The sequence below is a fragment of the Polistes fuscatus genome, unplaced genomic scaffold (assembly GCF_010416935.1).
Source record: "Polistes fuscatus isolate 324 unplaced genomic scaffold, CU_Pfus_HIC Scaffold27, whole genome shotgun sequence".
Classification (NCBI taxonomy): Eukaryota; Metazoa; Arthropoda; class Insecta; order Hymenoptera; family Vespidae; genus Polistes; species Polistes fuscatus.
The window spans coordinates 2,196,343-2,219,047 of NW_025113104.1; the positions used below are offsets into that span (position 1 = coordinate 2,196,343).

General features: G+C 34.3%; 2 protein-coding genes across 6 annotated transcripts; both read right to left on the reverse strand.

The window, feature by feature from the left end:
- Window positions 1-457: 457 nt before the first annotated feature.
- On the reverse strand, window positions 458-10,192 carry LOC122518959 (protein pigeon). Of its 4 annotated transcripts, none has more exons than XM_043638097.1 (11): window positions 5,062-5,358; window positions 4,659-4,859; window positions 3,828-3,967; window positions 3,449-3,761; window positions 3,099-3,361; window positions 1,846-3,029; window positions 1,412-1,753; window positions 1,117-1,331; window positions 847-1,050; window positions 691-762; window positions 458-592 (listed from the first exon to the last, which is right to left on the reverse strand). In XM_043638097.1, the coding sequence occupies exons 4-11, from the start codon at window positions 3,741-3,743 to the stop codon at window positions 522-524; spliced, it is 2,646 nt and encodes an 881-aa protein (XP_043494032.1). In that variant the 5' UTR covers window positions 3,744-3,761; window positions 3,828-3,967; window positions 4,659-4,859; window positions 5,062-5,358; the 3' UTR covers window positions 458-521. The 4 variants fall into 4 exon arrangements, with proteins under 4 accessions (XP_043494032.1, XP_043494033.1, XP_043494030.1 ...); XM_043638098.1 differs by lacking the exon at window positions 5,062-5,358 and adding an exon at window positions 4,936-5,025; XM_043638095.1 differs by lacking the exons at window positions 4,659-4,859; window positions 5,062-5,358 and adding an exon at window positions 10,110-10,192.
- Window positions 9,419-13,955, reverse strand: LOC122518960 (zinc finger MIZ domain-containing protein 1). Of its 2 annotated transcripts, none has more exons than XM_043638100.1 (10): window positions 13,768-13,955; window positions 13,336-13,680; window positions 12,954-13,242; window positions 12,453-12,848; window positions 12,013-12,356; window positions 11,719-11,904; window positions 11,478-11,620; window positions 10,864-11,380; window positions 10,524-10,757; window positions 9,419-10,439 (listed from the first exon to the last, which is right to left on the reverse strand). In XM_043638100.1, the coding sequence occupies exons 1-10, from the start codon at window positions 13,855-13,857 to the stop codon at window positions 10,302-10,304; spliced, it is 2,682 nt and encodes an 893-aa protein (XP_043494035.1). In that variant the 5' UTR covers window positions 13,858-13,955; the 3' UTR covers window positions 9,419-10,301. The 2 variants fall into 2 exon arrangements, with proteins under 2 accessions (XP_043494035.1, XP_043494034.1); XM_043638099.1 differs by having other exon boundaries at window positions 12,013-12,359.
- Between the last annotated feature and the right edge of the window lie 8,750 nt (window positions 13,956-22,705).

Below are 22,705 nucleotides of genomic sequence, written 5' to 3' on the forward strand. Positions count from 1 at the left end.
TAGATAATTAACGTGTAATTAATAACTACGGATAAAGAGATTTTTACTAGCGATTATGTTAATTCTGTCTGTTACATAAATAAAATTTAGATTATTGTTTATATATTTAATTTATAAATAAATCTCTCGTATATATATATCATTACGTCCGAATACAAAAAGAAATAGTATTTGTAAGAAAATAAATATTTTTTAGACAATCTATTAGAAAATGATATAATATAATCTGTATTTATATCCGAATAAAATCTAATAGGATAAAGAACAATGTGTACGATTAAACATTTTTCTTTAAATAATGGTAATACAAATCATTATTATCCATTGTAATTAAAATCTATAATCTATTATATTCATTTTACAAAATGAAACATTTCTAAGTAGCTAAGAGTATAAAGAAAATTATTTATATTAATTATATTTTCTCTCTCTCATATTTAATATTTTGTATATTTAAAACAAAAACGCTTACATTTTTAATGTAACTTGAACATTTGAATTAAAATGTTAATTTGTTTTATTTATAAAAAATCTTCGGTGGATGTTACCGTTGCTTCCATAAGCAAACCGAAATCTAATTCGGCAAGACTAGCTAAAATAATATTAGTAAAAAGAAGCGCCATTAGTTTACGTATTACATTTAAATATAAATATATATATTGTTTATATTAATTTATATTATATATATACCTTTTGCAGTTAGTAGATCAAGAAATGTATCTAAAGGTGACAAACGATCCGCTGAAGGAAATGCTGCTAAACCTAGAAACAAGTTTTCTTTTATTAGATTTAAGTTGTTATTGTTTTTTGTTATTTCTATTATTTGAAATTATGATTATTACTTACCATTATGATTATTACGATGTTGGAAAGATCTTCCACGATTTTGAGCTACCTCACCAGATAAAATATTAGCTGCATGTTCGCGAGCTCTTAGCATAAAGCTGACTGGATGTAACCATTGATTTAAAAGTCTTTTTGCTCGAGATCGTGGTAGCAAAGATAGTAAAGCCAATTTTTTAACAGTATTTTCTTTTGTATCACTTATATCTAACACAATAGATTCTTATTTATAATAAATATACCTATACAAAATATGAATGCAGTGATATATACCTGCCATAATAATTTTGGTAACATCTACTTGAAGTTCAAATACTGCTCTCTGAACATATTGTAAAAACATAGAATAATTTAATGTTTTATATCCAAGATATGTAAAAAAGGAAGTGAATCCTTGGGGAGCAGGATACGCTATATTTTCTAACGCATATCTATAACGCTCCAAAAGCATAAATAATAACCATCGTTTTCCATTATCTAATTGATCACTGAAATGAAATATAAGTATTATAATGTTTCTAAATCATGTATTGTTGTAACATAGAAACAATTGAAGGCATATTCTTACATAAGCATAAAACCGCGTTCTTGTTCAATTCGTAAATCAACGTTAGCAGCCCGACAAAGCATGTGACACAAAATACGTGATGTTTCTAATTGTGCAGCTACATATCTCGTGGCCATTGCATGAACTTGTAAAGCTGTGCATGAACCCTGAATATGAGACGTAGATGACTGTGTACCATTCTTCAAAAGATACATTGAAAGCTCGCGTAAATTTACAGAAACGATATGTTCTTGTTTGGAAGCAGTGCAACTTTCACTTTCTGTAAATGGTAAACTGGAATCCAATAACTTGTTGCTACGATTACCTAATAAATCTCCAAGAGCAACTGTAGCCATAACAAATCTGTATATTTAATATATATAATTAGATGATATATTAGCCAGATATGATATAAATAAAGAAGAAAATGTGTGTGTTACGTTAGATGATATTACCCTCCACTTGGAGACATAGGAGTACTGCATCTGGATAATGCCTCTGGTTGATAACACGCCAACGAGACTAATAATTTCTCCGCAATTTTACTCGGCTGAAATCTTGGCTTATCTTGAATATTTTTATTTAATTGTTCCCAAAGTCTAGTCCACAAGTCACTCTGATAAGGAACTAATCTTTGTTGCGGTGAAAGCAACATAACAGATGTATTCCATAATTTTTCATGGCTTAACGTTATATTTAAATCATTGACTTTTATTTCAAAACTCATGTACTCTTCCATAGTAGTAACAGGTAATAACGTTAACAAAGGCATAGCATCTGCAAGTAAATTCTTTTGTACGAGAACATACGATCCGCCAATGAGAATTTCTTGCATGTATCGTACGATCTCCAAGAGTCGTGGTTTTTCTGCCACGATAGATACTAATTCAGCAATAATTTCCATATCATTTTTATGACAAATAAAATAATGTAAAATTCCCAAGCGTACTTCGACAGAAGTTTCCTTACGAAAAATGTCCATAAGAAAATCACTAGAAATAGATAATTCTACGAGATCCAAGGTAGGTAAATCGATGGTTAAAATTTTCGAACCCGAATTAGAAAATATACTACTTCCATCTAAGTAGCCAATTTTATTTTCTGTAATATTATGATAAAGGCCAGAAGATTCTTGCTTCTTATAATTTCCTTCTTCCGTATTTTGTAAGTCAAGTAATGGTACCAAATAAGAAGCATGTGATACGACAGGTGTCGAAGAACCACATAATATATGACAACACGGATCGTGATTGAGTCCTATTTCAAGAAGATGTATAAGTAAACCTTGTACGAATACAATCATATAATGATTTTGATATATTGCAAAAGTTGGCCTTATGAGTTTAGCTCGTGACCATGGTATGCCTGGTATAACGCAATGAATGACACAACTGTGATGAAGAAGTGTTACTGAATATGCAAAGTGTACAGTATTAGACTCATTTAAAGAACCAAGTACGGGTTGTGTTTTCATTGGTCTATATAAATAATGATGACAAACACAGACCATTCCTTTAGAATCTGATACTACAATAAGGTCTAAAGAGCAGTCGTGAACTCTCAAAGGTATAACATCATCTTCGTAAGTCCCACAATTGGAAGTAGTTGATAATTGAGGTAAGTTTAAAGGGATATTTAACTGAAAATTAAAACATTGTAATAAATAGTTAGTTACACAGAAATATTTATTGCATAATAAAATATTTACCACTGTTTCATGTGGAAGATCATCATGAAATTGTAGTCCACTAAGCGTTGGATTTGAACGAGTCGATTTGACATTATTTTCATCGTTATCTTCGCTCACTAAACTCGTCGGAATTCTTCTATGATGAATATGATATAAGACTTGATTTGTCATATCCCATTGAGCCCAAACAAATTCTTTTACTAATTCCTCGTGTTTTAATTCTTGTATTTCCCATAAAGTTTCTGCTGATGTATCAAATACAACAGTATATATCATGACACCTAGATAAATAAAATGGTAATATTAATATATAAGAAAAGTACAAATAAATTCAAATTAATTTAATGGTAACTTTATTACATACTTACATTCTTGATGAAGTAATAATAAAAATTTATCTGTTGTAGATTGTAGTTTCTCTCTATATAAGAATTGAATACGCACTTGTTTGGATCTTTCAATTTTTAAATCATAGAGTTTTTCTGTGTCAAGTTTCATTACATATGCTTGATAAGTTTCTACACTTACAGTCGACTCTTCTACTTTAGAATTATTTTCTTCAATAGATTCTACAACTTTTTCAATAGTCGAATTTTGCTTGGTCACATAGCCAAGTAAAGAACAGCTTTGATTTACTGTAGCTTGAACAATATTCAATATCATTTGAAAACGATGTAGGATCTAGAAAATATAATTCTTATTGTCTATCTCTCCTAAATTGTATACAATTTTAAATGCAATATTTACCTGTAATTTATTTTTAATCCGGTCGTAATGGCCTACAACAGTATATTGCGAAACTGTATCGTCTTCTAATAATTTTTCTTCCAGCCAACAAATAAGCAGAGATCCATCTTTTTCTTGACCCAAAAGTTTCCATTGTTCGGCTACAAATGAAAATATAGATTATGCATTAGCTAAAAAAAATATCAATGAATTAATATATTAGTGTTACAATATTTATATACATAAAGTTATTATATAGTATTTATTATAAATTACAATATAAGTAAGTAGTAAGAATAAAGATTGCAACTTTATATTCATAAAGTTGTAGGATTTTCAGACATTTTAATATTTAAAGAAGTTAATAAGGACTATTAAGTATTCCCAAATATTTACGATATAAATAGAAGCATAAGTTATTATACAATTTTATTATGATATAGTTAATTGCATAAAACATTGACATTTAAAAAAATAGCAGCCATTTAAAATGAGTTTTTAAACTCGAGGGCTCCACTCCAAAACCATTTTTATTTAAATACAAATAATTTCCAGTTCCTAACATAATTATAAAAACCAATCATAACAATTTCATTTATTCTTCTCAGAAATGAGTAGTTAGAAACAAGTAGTTGGTAATATGAATACAAAAAACCTTTGAGTGCAAAAGGTTAATCGTCAAAAGGTATATACACACAAATAATATATTAGTTTAGTTCCATAAATGTCAATGTTAACGAAATAAGAGCAATAAGTAGAAAAAGAAGTAGTAAGAGTTACGAGAAAATATAGAAGAACTAAAAAGGAACAAACAAAATACCAAAACTAAAAAATAAACAGAACAATCCTTACTTTTAACTAATCATGTAATTCCTATTATTTTACTTGCTTTTTTTTTTTACTGATAGAACAGTTATAATGCACTTTTATTAATACTTCCTTTTCAATCATACAATCCAACAATGTTTCCTTTTGTCTGTTTCCAATTGAAAAGTTCCCTTTTAATGCGATAGTCCAATGAAAATACTAGACTTTGTTGGTACTTATGGTATGCTATTAAATTAAGAATAATAACAAAACATTCTACATGAATAAATAAAGAAAAAACTCAACTCATATTATAAATTACCTTTAAATATATAACTTCTTTAACAAACAGAAATATTTGATTACAGTAACAATAACGTCGAACATTATTGCACTATTATTTGTTCATTGCATATAACTTTTAATTGACAAACAAAATTAAATATACCTGTTACTGTTTTATCTGGCAAAAGTAATCGTAGTTTGGCAGCAAGATTTCCTATCATATCTTTCTCGATAATTATTTGACTTCGATACAAATTTTATGTAATATATATATGATTACGAATTGACAACAATAAAATTATTTTGTTTATGTTTAAAGAATGATATTAAAAAATATAAGAATAAAAAATCGAACTCATTTGACAGCTGGATCCCATTGTTGAATTATTAAAACTTTATAGATGATAAAGGAGATAGGACGTGGAACGACACGATGTTCTATCTCTTTTTAGTTAAATATGATTGGTCAATGCGTTTCCATGGTAACAGGTCAATCCTTTACCTAGCTGCACCTTACTGGAGTAATCTATAAAGGTTGAACCAATGGAGGAAGATGCTTAGCAGATTGTAGTACAATCAGTACTCAAGAAAAGGTTATTTTGCTGCCATTTAATCGAATGTGAGAAGAGAGAATAGAATTTATTTTTATTTTTACTATATCAAATATATATCGCAATCATTCTTAAAATCGATTTTCGAACAAAATTCAAACTTCAAATATTTAAGGTATCGAATATTTATATGAAAATATTTTTTATTTATATTTAAAAAAGAAACCTCATTATAAAAGAAAATCGTTACGAATATGTCGTCGAAGTGCAACGACCAATCATCGATCGATCTAATTTTTCAAATAATTTCATTCTTTTTTATTTATTTTTTCTTTTTTATTATAGAAACCTTAAAAGTGGATCGAAAATGTAGAAAGACCACAGACAATAGATATTTTATGGCTTTTTTTATTGAATCTTCCTAACTGTTACTTTAAGAAACAATGTGTGTCTCTCATACATGTTATAAACTGGTCTTCGTGTACATATTAAAATTGTTTGTTTTATTTTTTGTTCTTGGTATTTTTTATTACCTTCTTACGGCGATGCAACCAATGATATTACAGTATTTCCTCAATGTGCACGTATGTATTTATGTTTGCAAATATGTATGCGTTTGGGGGATTAAGACTGATTATTCTTCCACAGTTATATTTCGTACCGATTGCCAAAGGCATTAATTATTCTTATTATTTACTTTGGTAAATTTTTCGAATAAATTTACTTTATTTATGCGCGCGCACGTGTGTATTTTAATTAATGCGTTTAATAGTGAATCTAATTAATGTTGATATGATTCTGTTTGTAGGTGACTTAAGAAATGCAAATTGATATCTATTATTCTTATTAATTGATCGTTTTCCTATACAATTTGGTATTTCCAAACATTTTTTCTATTTGATGCTAAGGAATATTCTTTATGTATTGTATTGTATTTAATTCCTATAATTTTCCTTTTTCTCTTTTCTTTTCTTTTCTTGACTTTTCTTTTATACATTATCAGTATCACTGTGTTACAGCGCATGAAAATACAGTGTCGAATTGGTTTTTTTTTAAACATCTCAAGCCTTCGAAAAGGCGACGATTATTGTATATCCTTTTTTTGTTTTCTTTGTAATCGAACGATTTCGTCTGATGCACAATAAGATCAAAATTATATAGCTCTCTAACATTTTATAGAGTATATAATATTAGAGTCGTAGAGATTTATTATTTGACCTGAAATTAATACGTATTCGCGAATTAATTTATGTATATATGTATACATATACACATATATACACACCATATAGTATATTCGATTCGAATATATACACCTAACCATCAAGGCTCATTGTCAAACATAAAACTTGAGCTATTAAAAATATGAAGAAACTTTCTACGTAAAAATGATTTAGAATATCAATAATCTTCATTCTTTTTTTTTTTAATAATCGTATAATTAAATTTCATAATTTTTTTAACCGATAAAGTAGTGTGTTTGACTCTAGTGGTACTACGTCATCGAGAGGAGGGAAAATCGATAGGAATGGAGGTTTAAATTATTTTAATGGTGCAAAATTTTAATCGTGCAAAGTTATTAATTCTTTCATATAAAAAGTTTCTTCATATTTTTAATAATCCAAGTTTGAAATTTTTTAAAAATATTTCTGTGTATATAAATGAACCGAAAAGACCATATATATGTATAAGCCAATTTGAAACGTGACGTAAACTAGGTTCATAGACATAAATGCAACCATTTTATTTTCAATAAGGTATTTTCTTTTTTCTTCTATAAAATAAATTCTTTCTTAGAGAATTTCATTTCTTTATCTTTTTATCTCAATATATATAATAAAGCATATTATCAATTATATATATCATTATCATCATTATCATCATCACAATAGGAATTACAAACAAACGAAATTTGTGTACGACAAGCTCACAAATCAGTGTCCTTTGCTTGTAATCGTAAAAATAGATTTATATAAAAGCCAATTAGTTTGATTTGTAAAAGTTGTATTAAAATGATAGTAGAATGAATCTAAAACAATAATAAAGTTTTCATTTTGTATCTTTGTTCTTTTTTGTATATATAAATTTCTGCGTATAAAGCAGCATATGTATATAAATCTCTGCGTCTCTTAAGAACCAAGATCATGTAGTGTATTATTTTAGGATATTATTCTAAGTAGGTATAGGTAGATGTTGCCTATGTACAATCGCACTTATACTTTGCATATGCTACTTCTTGGCAATCCTAAGTAAAGCTTACAGTTTGCAATAAATTTCTTTTTAGGTAAGTTAGGTCTTTAATAAGTAAGTAATAATTCTATTAGAAATAACAGTACAATTATTGACCATGCGAATAATCAATCCGCAGCCATGTACGTGTTACCATTATCTAATATAGAGGGTATTCTCATACAATTTTTAATTGTTTTGGTTCTGAGAAATAATTAGGATAATTATTCTTTCACTGTTATTATTGTTGGCCAGTAAGTATCTGCCATTTTACTTATATTATTATTCTATTTATCATATATACAAATATTATACAATAGAGCGCGCTTAATCTTAAGTAATATTAAAATCTAATTTTAATAATATTATAGTAGTTTATAGGAATAGAAACTTTACCGCATCTAATTCATCCTTGTGTGATAATATATATCATAAATACACTTTTATATAAAATTTGTATAATCTACATGAATCACTTTAAGTATATTTTCTCTTTTCTTTTTTCCTTTCGTTCTTTCTTTCTCTTTTTTCTTTTTTCTTCTTTTTTGTTTTTCAATCACAAAAGATACAAATGTAATAACCACTACACAAGCGGGGAAATTGTGGGCGGTATCACTCTGGCAGTATCTTATTCAGGCAGATACAACTGATTTAGTTTTGAACGTTAATGGAAAAAGAGAACCATCAAATGAATTTTTCTCAATATTTGTGCGAAAGATTATATAGAGCTTATTTTCATCCTATATAGATCATCGCTTTTTCGGTTATTCATAACAATATTTTTTCGTCCCCTTTTTTACACAGATGTATTATATATATAATTATAACTTAATTTGATTCAGTACCGCTTATAACAAAAATTTGATTACACATTATCATTTCAGGATGTATTTCTTCTAGTAATTTACATTATTTTTCTAATTGACCTTTTTACATATTTGACATTTCGTATTATTTATTGTGCATTAATAATTAATTATTCGATATTCAATAAGAATTATCACAATACATAATAATATAATAGTAATGATAATAATAATAATAATAGTAATGATAATAATAATGATAAAAGAAAAAAAAGAAAAAGAAAAACAACAAATAAATTCAAACCATTAACGCAAACATCTGTTATAGAAATGTGAAAATAAACTCTATATGTATATGCAAATTGTTTCTAAATTTTGATGTATCTTGAGAGATGTATCTTATTAATACTTGCAATATGCTTGCTGTCAGATTAATACTATTGTTTGAAGATATTTTTATTTTCAATATATCACTTAGTTAGCATTTTTAAGTTGTTGATTGGTTTAAAGTTAGATTAAATTAAAAGTCCTAATACAAGTCATATTTTATTCGTACAAGTTTATATGAATTTAATTAACACTTTTACGCGATATATATTAATTTATTTAATAATTATCCAATTCATTTTTTTGTTATCAAGTCAAATATGTAAAGAATTTAAAATATAAAATATATTAAAATAAACTAATAAAGATAAAAAGAGAGAAAATAATAAAGAATAATCATAAAGAAATAATCGAAATTTATGCTATCGTGTGTAGCCTTTTTGTTTTTTTTTTTGTTTTTTACATTAAATATAGTCTTTTTACGTTTTTTAAATAGTGATTATCTCTCGAAAAGAATATTTTATTTCTCCAAAGTAAATAAACCAAAATTATTTGCAATATATGTTTTGACTTATATCATCATTAATGGCATCTAAATTTTGTTTTCTTTTCTCAGGAGATACATCGTGAAGAATAATTGTCTATATCTCCAGTGTGAAGCCCAATATCCCCTCAATTATTCATTCCCATCTGCTCTACTATTTATCTAATGGAAAGGAACACTATATGCGCTATATCCATTAATAAGCAGGGTAGTTCACAACAGATGAACGTATTACCTAATTGGATTAAAACTTATTTACAAGAAGTACTGTACATTTACATTATAGTTCTGTTGTGATGTAGGTCCATCATAGCCTTGAACGCGAGTAGACCGATCTTTTACGTAAAGACGATAATGCAGGAAAACTTCAAAACATTTGAAGTGGCACTATGTGTTCCAATGAGAAAACGTTTCAATTTAAATCCTTAAACAGAAAAAAATACTCCTTAAATATGTCACAAAATAATTTCGTTTATAAAGTCTTTATTGTATTTCTGTAAATATCATGTCGTTTAATTGAATTTAAATCGATTCGAATAATTTGATCGATAAATTATAATAAAACATTTGCTCAGTAGAACAACTAATATATCTTAATATAAGTTTATTGTGCCATCCATGCAATAAAATCTTTACAGACAAGCACTAATTATCGTGTTTGCTGTACTAATGTTAAAAGTCGTCATTACCCTAGTCATATGCCCTAACTCATTTCAATAGGAATTATTACAATTAGAGCTAAGATTGTTTGTACCATTGATTAGGTGAGAGCACCCACTGTGAATCCAACACATTTGCTTATATCCCTCAAACACGATTATCGTCATATATAAATCGGAATAATTGTTATTTATTATTCAGTAGGATGCTAATCTGATGATCGCATACCCCTGATTTCAGGATCATAATTTGATTTCATTACGAAGTAATATAGTTCCTTGAGATCTTATTCAAAAAGTGCTAATATGTCGTCGCTAGATGAGGGATTTCCGCTGCTTGCTCCACTACTAGGAGGAGTATTTAAGTCTGGTGTTTCTAAATATGAAAGCAGCTCCATTGCATCTACGACATTGTCCGGCAAGAGCTAAAAAGAAAAGAAAAGAAAAAAGAGAAGAATTAATTGTGATCTCATCCAATACATTTATAAAATATATTATTTAATACTTACATTCAACGCTTCTTGACCAGTACCTTCGCCATCTATAACCGCAGCTGGATCGAAATTTAAGTCCGACGGTATATCCGCGGTATCGTTATTTATATTTGTACTCGTACTACCAGACGTATTATGATTTCCTGTAGATTCCTGAGATGCAGGAGGAACACTTGGTGGACCACTGTTACCACCACCCGGTGTGTGTGGTGTGTGAGGGGTATGAGGCGTGTGTGGAGTGTGCGGCATCTATATCATTAAAATACTCAATTAAAATATGAAAGCATTAAGAGGAAAGATTTATTATAATTCATGTTGAATCGAGAGTCCATTACGGATGAATAGGGAAACATACCTGATCATTTAACGACTTTTCCATAGCATTAAGGGGATCCAAGGAATTCACAGATTCGTTCAAATGTGTAAGAGGTCCCGTTCCGTTATTGTAATCGTTATTGGTTGTGTTATTCGTCCCAGGATTAATATCAAATGATCCACCAGATGAATTTCGGTGATTGATATTGTTATTGATATTGTTATTGATATTGTTATTTCCGTATGTGGACGAAGTGTTGTTCATCATCGAACCGCTTACTATGCTGCTCATGTCTGGAGGTATATAGGGACTCATAGCTTGGTGGTTCATATCCCAGTTATTCATAGTAGGCATATTCATACTTCCAGGTGACATTGCCTTCGTCATTCTTTTACAATCGTTTTCCTCTTCCGATTTAATGTTAGCTAAATTCTTAGCTGGTTTCCAATTAGCCGCAGAATCTATCGTTACTTCCTCTACCTCTGCTGTATTTAAAGTATTTAAAATACCCCATACATATTGATCAATTTCTAAACCTTCTAATTGAGCTCCTTTTCTATTAATTCAAAATAATAATGTTATTAATAATAATATTGTTTTTTTTTTTAGCTGACAATTATTACGATTAATCGATTGGATTTTGGAATACTTACGTGCAAACAGGACACCTCCATGAACCCCGTTCGCAATTTAATTGCAGGTAAGACTCCAAGTCGAAACATTGTATATGTTTGCAATCGTGTCCCCTCGCTGGCAGTGTAATGCGTTTGAAGGTAATAGGACATTTTAAAGATACCTGTTAACAAAGATAATACGCGTTCGTAAAACATTGTCAATACAAGTACAAATTCGTCAGTTGAATATAAAAATATAAAGCAATATTACCATTCTTACCTTAAGTGCTGTTTGCTCCACGACATCCTTCTCGGATTGAATGCCGTTACTCGAGATCGTATTATTAAAGTTTCTTTTGATTTTAGATATGCAATGTTCTGCAGTAAGTAATCTCTTGCGCAATAAACCTTGCAGAACGCTACGTACGCTTGGTCGATGAACTAATTGGAGAACAAATAGATGCGACTGCAAACGAAAATAAATATTTGTATTAATAATATGTACAAACTGTGCGTTAATGTTTCAAAATTAATATTCCATCAATATTCAATATTAATATTTGTAGTTACTTACACAACAGCATGCGGATACTGTAATCTGTATAGTATTTCTTCCCGGTTGGCACACGTCTTTTAGATAAAGAGGCTTGTGGGATGTTTTGTTTTCGCCACGATCAATACCGAGTGGCGTTGCATTGACAGAAACCTGAACGCTTGCGGGCCAATTCGTGTTCATCTGTCTATCTTCGTGATGGAAACATTTAAGCTGTAGTTCCAGGTCAGATCGCCACATTAACGTTTCATGTACCGTTGATTTCAATTGGAACACGTGATTGCTCACAGCCAAATTATGTTCTAAGCGAAATGGTGGAAGAATGATACCGTCTCTAACGGGGAATGTTAATCTTAATTCATCGTCTTCTATAAACAAAACGATTCATTGTTAAATATCGCATAGATTGCGTACAAAAGAAATATTTGATTTTATATATATATACTGTTGCGCGTACTTACTTTGTATATTGACAGGCGATTTGATTTCATTGAAATTTGGTTTGATATCCGGATTTGGACTAATGTAAGGTGGCATGCTCGTCGCTGGTGTTAACGGGGGAGTTGGATTTCCAGGTATAGGACTATGCTGATAGTTCATGTTCGCTGCTCCCGTCGTTCTCATCGGTGCCACATCCTGTTGGTATTGACTTGTGGTTGCAGCAACGACAGCAGCAGCAGCTACATACGGAGATTGTCCACCCCCACCGTAAGCTGAGTTTTGTTGATGACCAATGTATTGGTTCCCTACAGTAGTAGGTCCCATACTAACTGGTACACCATTGCTATTAAAGTAATGGTTTGCTGCTGCCTGCGACGCCGTATTATACGATGGCGTCGTTTGCCTCATGTTCGTCCCTTGAAATTATTATTATTTTTTCAAAATGATAGGTACAAATTTAATATTAATAATATAATAATGCAAATATATTAATAATATAATAATGCAAATATTGAAATTACCACGTATCATAGAATTCGGTCCAAAACCAGTCGCGGCGGCGGCAGCGGCGGCGGCGGCTGCAGTGGCGGGATTTATGCCTTGCATCGGTTGATACTGAGGCTGGAAGTTTGGTCTTGCCGTAGCCGGATAATTATTTGGATACTGTGTCGTCGACATGGTGTTGAAGCCTGGCTGCATTGCTGCAGGATTAGGATTGGCGTAAGGACCCTGCTGCCTCTTTTGCGCCATATGCATGGCTGGATTAGGATATGGAGCTAATCTTCTTGGATATCCTTGATGAGGCTGCGCCTGAATAACAGATGAATCGTAAGTGTTCATCATCGTCAACATCATCGTTATTTTGACTTAGCGCCGAGAAAAAAAATAGCAACAAATAATTACCTGCATGTTCATCTTATTCATTTGCATGTTGTTAGGTCCCATCATGTTGTTCATTCCCATATTACCCATGTTGCTCATGGAGCTCATGGGGTTCATACCGTTCATACTGGTCATACCGTTCATGCCGTTCATGCCGTTCATGCTTCCCAGTGTCATAGGATTCATCGAGTTCATCCCACTCATACTGTTCATCGAATTCATGGAATTCATAGAATGCATTGGGCTCATGGCGCCCATGCCGTTAAAATTGCTCATTCCAACTGGCCCCATTCCAGCCATTGGTCCCCTTTGGGCGTACCCCGTGTTGTACGCTTGATGGGGGGGTATCCCATGTTGACTTTGCATCTATAACAAGGAACATAGGAAATTGATAATAAATTAGCGATTACTTATCGGATAAGCTTCTATCTTTTGGTACTTATCGTAGTGTACCTGATTGAATTGTGCGGGGATATCTTGGCGGTCCTGCATGGCCACCACGCTAGCAGTGGCGGTGGCCGTAGCGGTGGCAGCTGCCACCATCGCCGCGGCACTAAATGTCGAACCACCACCCCCGCTCTGAGGTGGCACTGTGTTATGATAGCCGGATGATAACACAGGTTGCACCCCGACGCCGATAGCCGCCGTTTTTGATAATTATATAGGTACCGACTCTTGAAAAAATATCGAGCTTTCGCGTCGAGGAGTAGGAACGTTCAAACGTCTTCCAGGAATTCTAAAACACAATATTCCAGACCGATTAATTTATCGTTTAAACAGATAGATATTACTCGATCATCATTTTTAAGTGATTACAATTTGTATAACCGGGGAGTAATAAACAGGTAGCGATCATTTAAGTGATCATTTTTAATATACCAGAGGCTAAAAGCAAACAGTATCGTGTTTCAAATTATAGTAAAAACCTCATCCCGTTATGAAGTGCAAGAGGATCGGTAGTGCAAGGGTTAACGCAAGGACATTCAAAGATATTCATTCGACAAAACGAATGAAGGTATATATATATGTATATGTATATGTATATGTATATATATATAGGTAGAAAGGACGAACGAGCGAATCGCGTCAAACCGTTGATACTTCCAGCTGGCCACGCCATAGCGCGTAGCAGCCCCCATTGCCTTTCTGTGGGAAATACACGTGCTCGCTATTCACACACCGCCGCTATAAACACAGCGTGCGAGCGTCCTGCCAAGGCACAATCTAAGATAGACCTAACTTTTCTTTTCTACCTAACTTAATCATGGCATCATTTTTCAATGTTTTCCCATAACTTTAGCGTTTAAATTATTACAAATTGTACAACTTTGTCGATAAAAGAAACTTCATCTCCGCAAGATGGCGTTTATCGTCGATAAGATAGAAATCTTGAGAGTCGATATTTAAAAATGTTCCCTCGTTATAGAAAAAGAATACAACAAGAGAAGACGTTAGATTTAAGGAAGATAAGATCGAGGAAGAGAACCATCGAAGTATCGTCGTCGTTCTCCAGACGCGATTACGACGCATCGAACAAAAACAAATCCAGAATAATAGCCTCTCGTGGGAATTCAATAGGTCGCGAGAGACGGGTGGTGTAAGTATGTGCGTACACGTGTGCGCATAGTACGCATCATATATGTGTATATGTATATATATATATAAAAATATGTATATATAATATATTTACATACGCGCCCGTTCATGTAACACGCACGCAGCGTACACGTCTCCCGATATAGCACGTGGAGAGGGAGAGTTTCCGAGGTTGACGTCATCCACGTCCCACCCCCTTTAAATTCGTGCTCAATGCAAAGAGCGACCCAACCGAACCTCCGTTGGTTCGTTCGTTGGTTCGTCGTGTTCGTTCGTCTCTCTTTCTCATTCTTTCATATATACACGTAGTATACTCTCCATCCACTTGGGTCGAACGTTGTGTTCCTTCTTTCTTCCCTTCTTCTTCCCTTCCTTCTTCCCCCATCCGGTGGCGAACCCCTCGGTAAAGCAGCCCACAACGGGTTTCTATTCTCGGATGTCAATATTTCGTCAACTAGAGCCTACTCGGCACGCAACAAAAGGCCCTAACACAGCTTGCGCTCGGCAACGAGAGAAAGAGAGGTAGTAGGCAGGGAAAGGGGCATAGAGAGAGAGAATGAGTGAGAGAGAGAGAGAGAGAGAAAGAAAGAAAAAGAATGTCGACGTCGACGACGAGACGCAACGTGGTTTCTCTTTTAGAGAGACAGAGAGAAAGAGAGGAAAGAGAGAGGATGCAATAGCAGTAAAACGGGGAGAAGAGAGTCCCAATACTATGGGGGCTGCTAAAAAGCGTTCGAGGTCGCGAACCAGCTGAACGAACTTTTAAGGACATTAACCATCGATTATTTCCTCTTCTAAATACGCGACAAACGAATACATCAAACTTCCTTCCTCTTTTGGTTATTATCGGCTGAGAGAAAAAAGCATAACCCTTCCTCTGGTCGTTTTTCGAAACGATCTCGTTTTCTTTACAATGGTGGAAAGATCTCTCGAAGTAGCAAGAATGGGCGAAACAACGGGAGACGAAGGGCACGAGAAACGAATGTATGTATATATGTTATGTATGTATGTATATACTTATCCATGCATACACATGCATATATACACAATGACACGACTACGATGACGAGGAGGACGCACACATTCGTCTTTGGTAGCTCATTGTCGCGTAACGAGGCCATTCGAAAGTAGATCCAGTTCTACGAGAGAGAGAGAGAGAGAGAGAGAAGCGCACACGGATTCTTCCTTTCGTTCCAATTTTCGAGAGTTCGAGATTTCTCGAAATAGGAATCTACACGTTATATCTATAGTTACATACACACTTATACATACTACTATTGCTACTACTGCGTTTCGATAAAGAAAACTCGCTGTTGGGATACTTTCGAAGTCATTTTCCCTTGTTAAAATAACAAAGATCGAAAGATCGATCCCTGAGAAAGAGAGAAAATTGGAGAGATACGTGTTTCAGGGGATTTATAAAATGGATTCTGTTCTTTCACGGCCGAAACAATATATAATAGCCGGGTCGTCTCGGAGGAGTTCGGTTAAAATCGGCGTTGGCCACGCGAACGGAAAGAAAGAAAGAAAGAGAGAGGAAAGATCCTCGGGTCTGTTCTGAGGTGAACGAGGGTGGGAGAGAGGCAGGCGGACCTGAGCGCGTGCTCCTCATGGGCGACGAGAGGGAAAGAAAGAGAAAGAGAATGAACGGCGGATGCCGATCGCAACACTTCACTAAAATCAGGACAACTTCTCGGGAAAGAGATGGCGGAGGAGATGGCGGAGGAGATGGCGGAGGATGGAAACGAGGATTCGAGAGACTCTCGAATGCTGAGAAGACACACCGTGTCGCGACACGTAAACAAGAGTGTTCGTTCCGAGGTCGTCGTGGCGCGAAAGCGATCCAGGATGAGATCTCTTTCTTTCTTTCTTTCTTTCTTTCCTCCTCCAGCACCTCGTCATCGTAATCCTCCTTCTCCGTCCGACTCGTAAAAGTTTCGCTGACGACGCTTTCGCAGGGGCTTTGATCTCCTCCTCCATCGTTATCGTTATTTTTGGATGCATGCATGCATCCTGGAGACAAAAGACGTTTTTTCTCTCTTTCCGTCTCCTTCCTTTTTTTTATAAATATTGTTTCTTTCCCTCTCCCCGTTTTAATCTTTTTATTTTTGCGGAGGAGGCGAGCAGCCGGGTCGTCGTCGAAGGAGAGAAACAGTGCTCGGTCAATATGGAAATCGGGAGTGCCTTCTTAAAACCGGTTATGTCCGTAACTGGAATCGCGCGAGGCGACGACGACACGTGTCCTAACAATGAGTGCATCGATACGAGAGCCACATAATAATAATAATAATAATAACAATAATAATAATAACTTTTTTATGCACGACTCACACCCCTTTTTACTCGCTACTATAGATTAAGATAACCGGTGTAAAGATACGAAAACGATTTTAATACTCTAAATCAAATTTCTTTCAAATAAATTAGAAAATTTGTGAATTTTGGCGAATGCATCTAACAGATCTCGTCCCTCTTCGCTTGAAATCACATCACGGTATGTTCTAACTCATCAGAGATCGAGAAGATCCATGTTATTATCCCCCTGAACAACGCATTCCGTAGGCTAGCTTCTCTTCCTCCCTCCCTTCCTCTCTCCCTCTCTCCGTTTCTTGCTCAAGCAACAATACGTACGTAAATATACTCAACTCCTGAGAAAACAAGCGCTTAACCGCAGGTGCCTACCTAGGAACGAACGTTTACGAGCTTTTATATTCCTCTTCTCTCTCTATCTCTCTCTATAAACTATAGTATTATATGCAAAAATAGAAAAAAAAAAGAAAAAAAAAGAAAAAAAAAAATAATTTTATTTCCCTTTATCGTAATATTTTAAAAGACTGAAAAAATCTAAAATATAAATGCACGCAATACCAAGGATAGTCTTCTTATTGACGCGCGTCGCCATTTTACTTGACAAGATGCAGAAAGAATCGATATAGGGAAAAGATAGTAATAGTCGTATCGTCCTTTACAAAGACCGAAGAGATTAGATATTTGTAACCGTTCGATTCCTTTATACCTGTCGTTGCCATTGCTGCTGTTTGCCGTTGCTAACTTTCGATCAACTCTATTTCTCTCTTTCACTTTTAAAGTCTTTCAAGAGTTGAGAGGATTCTGTCATTCGCAACAAATACTCGTGGCATTTCGAGGTGGCAACCGGGATAGATTTTTTTCGCGCCATTCGAAAGGTCGCCAGTGACAGTGTGAACCGCACGAGTGTACACACACACACACACACACACAGACACACACATAATCGTACAACACATCTCTGGCTGTCGGTGACCTCGACAACAACGGACAAACTACAAATAAATCGTGTACGCACACGCGTATGTGTTTTTACGCGTAACTCATACTTATCCGAGTATTCGAAAATCTACTTATTAGAAAATCATCATAAATTTTAAGAGAAATTTACATAGATTCTTATATACAAATGATCGTTTTATGAGTTAGTCTTTTTAAATGGCGAGAATAAGACGATGACGATGACGACGACGACGACGACGACGACGACGACGACGACGACAATCGATGAACTTTAATCGCGACGCACGTATAACACCGATAACGAATTTATGCATGTATGCACGCGTGTGTATGTATGTAAGTATGTATGTATAGTATACTCGGAGAACTCCGACGATTCGTCGCTTTAACAAACGTTTCTCTAATACGATAAACGTCACTGAACGTTTATTATCGGCGCAAGCGCACAAGTATCCTTTTATTTTATCGCATTATCTTCCTTCCTTCTTTCACGGTAGAATAATTCGAACGTCGATCTCTCTAGTATGTATATAACTTACGTATTCACATATATATAAATGAATGTATCAATCATGCTGTAAACGAACATGCATTTATATATTCATTTATGTTTAAAAAATAAGAGAATGCAGTTGCGGCGAATTTGAGAATTAATACTTCGATGATAATTGGAACAATTAATCTTTCGTATCGCGAGAAAATGTAAATGTTATTTTTTTGTATCGAACTAATTGTTTAATTTTGAAATATGCATGATCGAATGGAAACGATTCGATGATGTAGTATCGTTTGATCATATATTTAAAATCGTTGCGTTGCGTTGCGTTGCGTTGTATATAGATATACGGTGGTATGCGACACGTGTGCCCCATAAGGTTAGTCGCGCGTAAGAACGGAAATAACATCTGCTTCTGGCAGATAAAGAGGCGAAAATTTTGACGGAGAGTACCGCACTACCACTACCTCGACAACGACGATGACCGCAATACTGTAAAATTCGAGCCATGGTTTTCGTTGCTTACGAATTCCCAACGCTACTTCCTTTTCTTTTTTTTAATCGACTTTACAGAAAAAAAAAAGAAATTGAAATTTCTCAAACATATCCAAAAGGATAGGATTCTTGTGGATTATTCGGATTCTCTGGCATTTGCAAGGATTACCATCGACGTCGTAGTTGTCCACCATTGGTGGACATTCATAATAAGCATAATAGCAGAACAAATAGATTATATAATCTGACGGTTTATACAGTATTGTCATTATATAAGGATCATAGTCTGATTCTAAAACAATTCTGAGACGACCTAATAATTATGACATGTAAAAATATATATATATGTATACGTTGTAAGAAAATTTTTCATACGCATACATACACACATATTCCAGTCTCTATATTTCTGTTATTTTGCGACCGGAGCAATATCGATTTAAGCAATGATCGATTTTCATGACTTTGACAATAATATTAATGTTAACCCGCTACCGATCGATTAGAACGTCAATAAGGTAAGAAATTTGTTGCGTTCTCCGATAACAAATAAAAATCCAACGAACGAATGCATCCAAGCTTTACACCGTTCTTCGAGTTGCTTTCCTGCCGACATGATTACGACATCTTTGTTCGTTCAGGCGAATAAAAAATGCTCAACGTGACGTCTCGACACACACACACGCGCGCAATATACTTTAAAAACAAGCAAACCACTCACAAGCGTGTTTTATCTTTGTACAAACTTAGGTATCGAGGAAACGGATTGGCTGATTAATCAAATCGTGTATCCATTATGGAAGGATTACATGGAAAACTTCCGGTATTTTATCTTTATCAAGATATTGCCGACCTTAAAGTAGGAAGAAGGCTAAATTTACGATAATTTAAATGTATGCATCTAAGTAAGAAGTTACGTAGCGCGTATGTGCATTTCGTTTGAAAATTAGTTGCCGATAACGATTCGAAAGCTTATTGGAAAACGTGGAAACGAATGCGATAAAAAAAAAAAAAGAAAAAGTAAGAAAAAAAGTAGAACAGGGTAATTAATAACAATTCATAATACACAGGTTCGGAAAGAGAGGGCGAAGGGGTGGGCGAAAGAGGAATAATAAAAAATGAACGATACTCTTCCTTGTCTTTCAACCGAACGTTCCGAAATATGACGGAAGCAATTGATCAATGATTCAGAGGGTTGCCGTAATACCGGCTGTCCCTCCCTATGGCCAATCGATTTCTGTGTCACTGAAAATACTAAAGTATAACAAACCGAAATGTTATATCGGTAGCTTTCGAAATGCTTTTTAGAACAATGTCGAGAGATCCATATAGTTGGCTGCGAGCCAATCTCGCGTGTCAGGTGCTTGTAACGAGTGCATTTTTATCAAGATATTTCGAATTTTCTTTCCTTTTGGAAAGAAAATTCATTTACAAGGAAAGAAAGTTTTTCGCGACGATATATCTATGATTATGCAGTTCGTTGCAACATACTATAAGAAAAAATATTATACGTGCGTTCTTATAATTGAAAAGAAAATAGATATAATACCTATACACGGACACACATATAAAATAAAAGAAGTCGAGTAAATAAGTTTCGTCCTGTCGGAGGATTCGGAGAAAGTTGTATTCGCGGGGCGTTGATTGGTCGATGACGAAATCGCGGAAGCCGTCGGCCAATCGTTGCTCTGGAAACTTTCCCAGAACGCTTAACCCCTTTGACCGTTACATAAATATCACTCGATTCAACGTTCTGTCTCTTACAGCAACATATATCCTGTACCGTTCCACGAGATAAAGGCAGAGAGACAAGCAAGAGTGACACGAAACAATGATTCTTTGTCCGACCTTTTATGGGCGTGAAAACAAATCGTTAATCGTTAAAGCGTTAAATTGTCGTTAAATCGATTCCGTAAGTTCTACGAAAGAAACTAAACTCTTCGGGAAGAAGAAGGAGAAAATTCTAAAGGGTTCCTTACTTTTCTTCAAATAAATTACGCAAAAATTGCATTTTTCTATCGCATTGTCGGAATATTTTGATCGATCGTCTCTTTTAAGATCGCGTTAAAGATCAACAGAGTTTAATCGGATTAACGTCGTCTCTTTACGTTCAAAGAGGGGTATACCCGGTTAAACTCCGCAATTCTTCCATACTTTTTTATAGTTTACGTTGGCATTATACCCCACACATCCATATTTATACAACGAACGAGAGAGAGAGAGAGAAAGAGAAACAAGGAAGTCGAAGAGAATATACAGGGCATTTATAACTTCTCCTGTGGTACCAAAATAATACGCATACACATACATACGGAAAGCTCGTTTCCTGTTCGTACGAGACCGGGAGCGAGAGAAGAAAAACGAATGCAAGTGTCGCACGTTTGATATGATTACCGGACGATAATGTGGAATAAGAAAATAAGTATGAGTCTATATGTGTCAAGGTTGTCGTTAGAAGAGATCGATAGAAAAGAAGAGACTAAGACAATCCTGCAAGGAAATCGATGATGATCTACGACGCATCGCTGACGGATGACTAAGCGCGCGAATATCGAATAGAAATCATTTTAAACCGATTATCTTTTAACAATAAGATCGTTATTCTTCGAGAGGAATGAATTCCGTTCACGATGATTTCTCGATTAAGCCTAACGTAAACGATGAAATCAAACATCTCTTGATCTCGCGGACGTAGGAATAATAAATATATCATTTTAGAAGGATACCTTAAGCTTTTATTCCGATTCATCGACTACTAACCCAAGCATCTCTTTATCTTATATTTGTAAGCAAATTTTTCAACTAGCTTCTAATTTTTAATAAAAAAAAAAAGCCCTACGCGAGTATTTTTATTCTTTTTTTTTGTCCCGAATGTAGGATATCTAAAACATTTTGAAAAAGAATTCAGTCGGGTTGCGATAAGAAACTTGCGATAGGAGATAACATCGTCGTTCTTTCTTGGAGAATTCGTTCGTGTGAGAGATTGTACGAGTGTTGTACGAGTGTTGTACGAGTGTTGTACGAGTGTGCGTCGACGCGTTCTACATTTTACGTTTAACACGACTACTAAGAAACGAAGGAACGAACGAAGCTCAACAGCGGCGGACGATCAACAATTCTGACGGGTAAGCGTGCGACCAAGTATTATGACAGCTGATAGACGGTCTTCACGGATCAGGTGAGACTCGACCTTGGTACGCGCGATCGCCCGCGGCAAATCGTTCCCTACATGCGTACTCGAAAGAAAAACGACCCAACGATGACAACTACTTTACGTTACGCGTTACGTTTCTTTACTCGGCCCGTGCTTTTTATAACAACGAAAGAAAAGAAAAACGAAGTTCTCGCAGGATCTTTTGGAAAATTGGAAAATTCGAAATTAGATCGGGGATTTTAGGTTGCTGCTGCTGCTGCTGCTGCTGCTGCTGCATCGCGGAAAGAGAGTCGTTAAACGGGCATAAAACGCGCGTTCCCGTTTGCGACGATCGGCGTTCTTCGAGTCTGCGCAGTAATGTCGGCACGCGCGACTTCCAA

What these genes read in the sequence shown, in the direction of transcription:
- LOC122518959 (XM_043638095.1), bottom strand. Translation starts at nt 10,182, where the DNA reads ATGACGATAATCGTGTTTGAGGGATATAAGCAAATGTGTTGGATTCAC. An exon ending in ATCTTCCACATGAAACAGTG is followed by an intron (nt 3,030 to 3,098) that starts GTAAATATTTTA and finishes TTTAATTTTCAG; the next exon opens with TTAAATATCCCTTTAAACTT. An exon ending in GAACGCGGTTTTATGCTTAT is followed by an intron (nt 1,332 to 1,411) that starts GTAAGAATATGC and finishes ATTTCATTTCAG; the next exon opens with TGATCAATTAGATAATGGAA.
- LOC122518960 (XM_043638099.1), bottom strand. Translation starts at nt 13,857, where the DNA reads ATGGTGGCAGCTGCCACCGCTACGGCCACCGCCACTGCTAGCGTGGTG. An exon ending in TGGAGCAAACAGCACTTAAG is followed by an intron (nt 11,621 to 11,718) that starts GTAAGAATGGTA and finishes CTTTGTTAACAG; the next exon opens with GTATCTTTAAAATGTCCTAT. An exon ending in CTGGTCAAGAAGCGTTGAAT is followed by an intron (nt 10,440 to 10,523) that starts GTAAGTATTAAA and finishes TTTTCTTTTTAG; the next exon opens with CTCTTGCCGGACAATGTCGT.